The 2,876-nt window shown below is 47.1% G+C and overlaps 1 protein-coding gene across 1 annotated transcript; it reads right to left on the bottom strand.

Moving 5' to 3' along the window:
• Positions 1 to 871: 871 nt before the first annotated feature.
• On the bottom strand, positions 872 to 2,609 carry LOC106721508 (silk gland factor 1). The gene has a single exon (XM_014516452.2). It carries the CDS (start codon positions 2,558 to 2,560, stop codon positions 1,514 to 1,516), a length of 1,047 nt encoding a protein of 348 aa, XP_014371938.1. The 5' UTR covers positions 2,561 to 2,609; the 3' UTR covers positions 872 to 1,513.
• Positions 2,610 to 2,876: the final 267 nt, after the last annotated feature.

Below are 2,876 nucleotides of genomic sequence, written 5' to 3'. Positions count from 1 at the left end.
AAATTTAGCAAATTGTTCATAATTAAAACATATAAAGCATTTTGGTAAGCGTACGAACATATATCTTATACCATTTAAAAACGAGTTTGTATATGTCGGTTTTCTTTTTTATATATAAATCATATAGAAATTTATATCATTTTTCTATATAACGGTAAAAGTTTGAAGTAAATAGTACCTAATTTAAATATACCAATGGAAATGAAATAAAAAATATTACATTTCTGATACGTGATACTTAAATAGGCGGATCATAAAAAAAATTAACGACACAGACTAAATTTTATGTCTAATATCGTCTATAAAGTGCAGTATACAAATAAGTCTACATTAGTTATTAGTCCGCACGCTCACCAAACATTGTAAAACTTTAAAAATGCTAAATTGAGACTTGCACATAAATATATATTTCAATGGAATGTGCAGAAGCGTAGATAGGTACCTACCTATCTTACACCAAACACCATATATTATAAGTCATTAAATTTATCTTAACTCTATATATACAAAATGCTATATACTATGCGATGGTCGAGAAAACTATAATTCCATTTCGCCTATCTATATAATTAATTATATTTATATATATTTTACATATTTTTTTTACACAAACAACATTGCACTGTTACACGGTCCGTGTGACGACGCTTTCACAAACTGGTATACCAACTCCAAACTCTTTTTTTATATCAAAGCCATTTATTATTCCAGAAAACTCAAACGTCAGCTAGTAAGCGCTGCTGTAACTTTTAAAATATTAGATAGCATTATTAATGAATTTTTATTTTTATTTACAATTTTAAATTCATTTAAAGAAACATCTAATGTTAAAATGTACTGAGAAATATTTTTTAAGTATATAAACGTGTTTTGGAATATTTTGTTTGCATTCGTTTAATTACTTAATGAATTATTGTTTATTTTCCAACAAAAGATTTCAACGCGTTCGATACAAATAAGTTATCAGAACATGAAGAGATAAACCAGCCGATAACCGTATCGTATTGATCGTATTACGGCTGCGATTATGTCACAAATACGCTTTTGTTTAGATTATTCAGTAAAAAGCTTATCTTCATACAATATAACTCAATACGTAACGTAAACTGGAAATTGGGAATGTGTTATTCACAGTTGAATAATAAATAGGTGAGATAATATAAAAGATTTCATTCAGAATTGGTATACTAACGCATCGTTAGAGCGGGCTACGAAGTACACTTCCTGGAGTCGTAGAAAGAGTTTAGGCCTAGCGCGCGCCGCCGCCTGGAGCACGTCACCTCATACACCTACCTACTAAGAGAACTCACAAAACGGACTTTGAAAAAATCATCGCAAATATTTACACAATATCTGTACAACGGCCTGATTCGGTTTACGTCGTCCCGATATCACAAGAACACAAGTCACGCTCACACTGAGTCCAAAAGTTTGAGATTATCGTAATGTTTCGCCGGCGGACTTACCCCCGGCGCGGCCATAGGGCGGTCGGCGCCTATGCCAGCGGATACTGTCACAAGGGCGGCTGCGCGTGCGCATGTGCGTGATGGTGGTACAGCGGCGACTGGTAGTAATTGTCAGGCGGCGCGTGCCCGTAGCCGTAGTTGACGTCGTACATCTTGAGGTCGGACTTGGTGTCGGCACCGGGCAGCAGCCGCGTGATGCTGAAGGGGTGTGGCGCAGGCGCGTAACCCGTCGGCTCCTGCTTCAGCTGTGCGTAGTGTTCGAGCGCAAGGGGCGTGTGCTCCGGCAGGCACAGCTCGGGCGCCGCGTGCAGCTGCGCCAGCAGGTCGTCGCGCATTTCCTTCTCCTCGCCCGCGCCGCCGCCCGCCTTCTCGTGTCCGTGGTCTCGCTTCTCGTGACCGGAGCTGTGGTGCCCATGCGTATGGGCTGCCTTCTGGGCCTGTCGGATCGACTCCTTTTTCTCGTCCTTGAATCTCTTTTGCCGCCGCAGGAAGCAGCCGTTCTCAAACATGTTGCCGCTGTCGGGGTGCAGCGTCCAAAATGAACCCTTCCCGGGCTTGTCAGGTGTGCGCGGCACTTTCACGAAGCAGTCGTTGAACGACAGCGAGTGCCGGATCGAATTCTGCCAGCGCTGCTGGTTCTGTCTGTAGAACGGGAACAGGTCCATAATGAACTGGTATATCTCCGATAGGGTGAGCATGCGCGACGGGTTATTCTGGATGGCCATGGTGATGAGCGAAATGTAGGAATAGGGCGGCTTGGCGTGCGTGTAGGAACGGCGGTAGGTCTTGTCGTTGCGCGCACGCTGTAATGCCGAAGTGGGTGAAGCGGCTTCCTGCTCGCGCGGGAGCGCACCGTAGGGCACCGCGCCGCCGCCGCCCATGCACGAAGCCATGGTGCTGGGCGGCGAGTAGCCAACGCCCGGTGAGGCCATGCAGGAGCCGCCAGCAACCATGTTGTTGGAGTATATGTTGGGGTAGGGCTGCGCCGGCATGCAGCCCATGCCGTTCACATACGGGGGCGCAAGGCCCGGTGACAGCGAGGATAGCGACGCGGACGTCGGCACGTCGCCGTACGATAGCTTCTGCGAGATCATGGCTAGCGCATCACCCGCGCGTGCACGCCGGCCAGGGGCAAACACTCGCACTGATTGAAAGAGTAAATAGAGGACGGGGGCCCGGACTCCCCTCCACCGCCGCCATGGGCGCTGGGGGCGGGGCTCGACGGGATCCTCCCCCGTGCGCGCGCAGCCCTCCCCCCTACTGTCGCCTCTCCCCCGCCGGCCCCGTCCGCCCCCCTCGTGCCCCTTGCGCACAACCGCGCGCCGCTCGCCGCCGCTAATAATACCGCATCTCGCAGAGATAAAAATATGGAATAATCATAAGTGAGTTAACTGGAATGTGTGCTTGTGT

The sequence above is a fragment of the Papilio machaon genome, chromosome 17 (assembly GCF_912999745.1).
Source record: "Papilio machaon chromosome 17, ilPapMach1.1, whole genome shotgun sequence".
NCBI lineage: Eukaryota > Metazoa > Arthropoda > Insecta > Lepidoptera > Papilionidae > Papilio > Papilio machaon.
The sequence above is the reverse complement of the archived record's forward strand: the minus strand, read 5'-3'. Positions and strand labels throughout refer to the sequence as shown.

What these genes read in the sequence shown, in the direction of transcription:
- LOC106721508 (XM_014516452.2), bottom strand. Translation starts at nt 2,560, where the DNA reads ATGATCTCGCAGAAGCTATCGTACGGCGACGTGCCGACGTCCGCGTCG.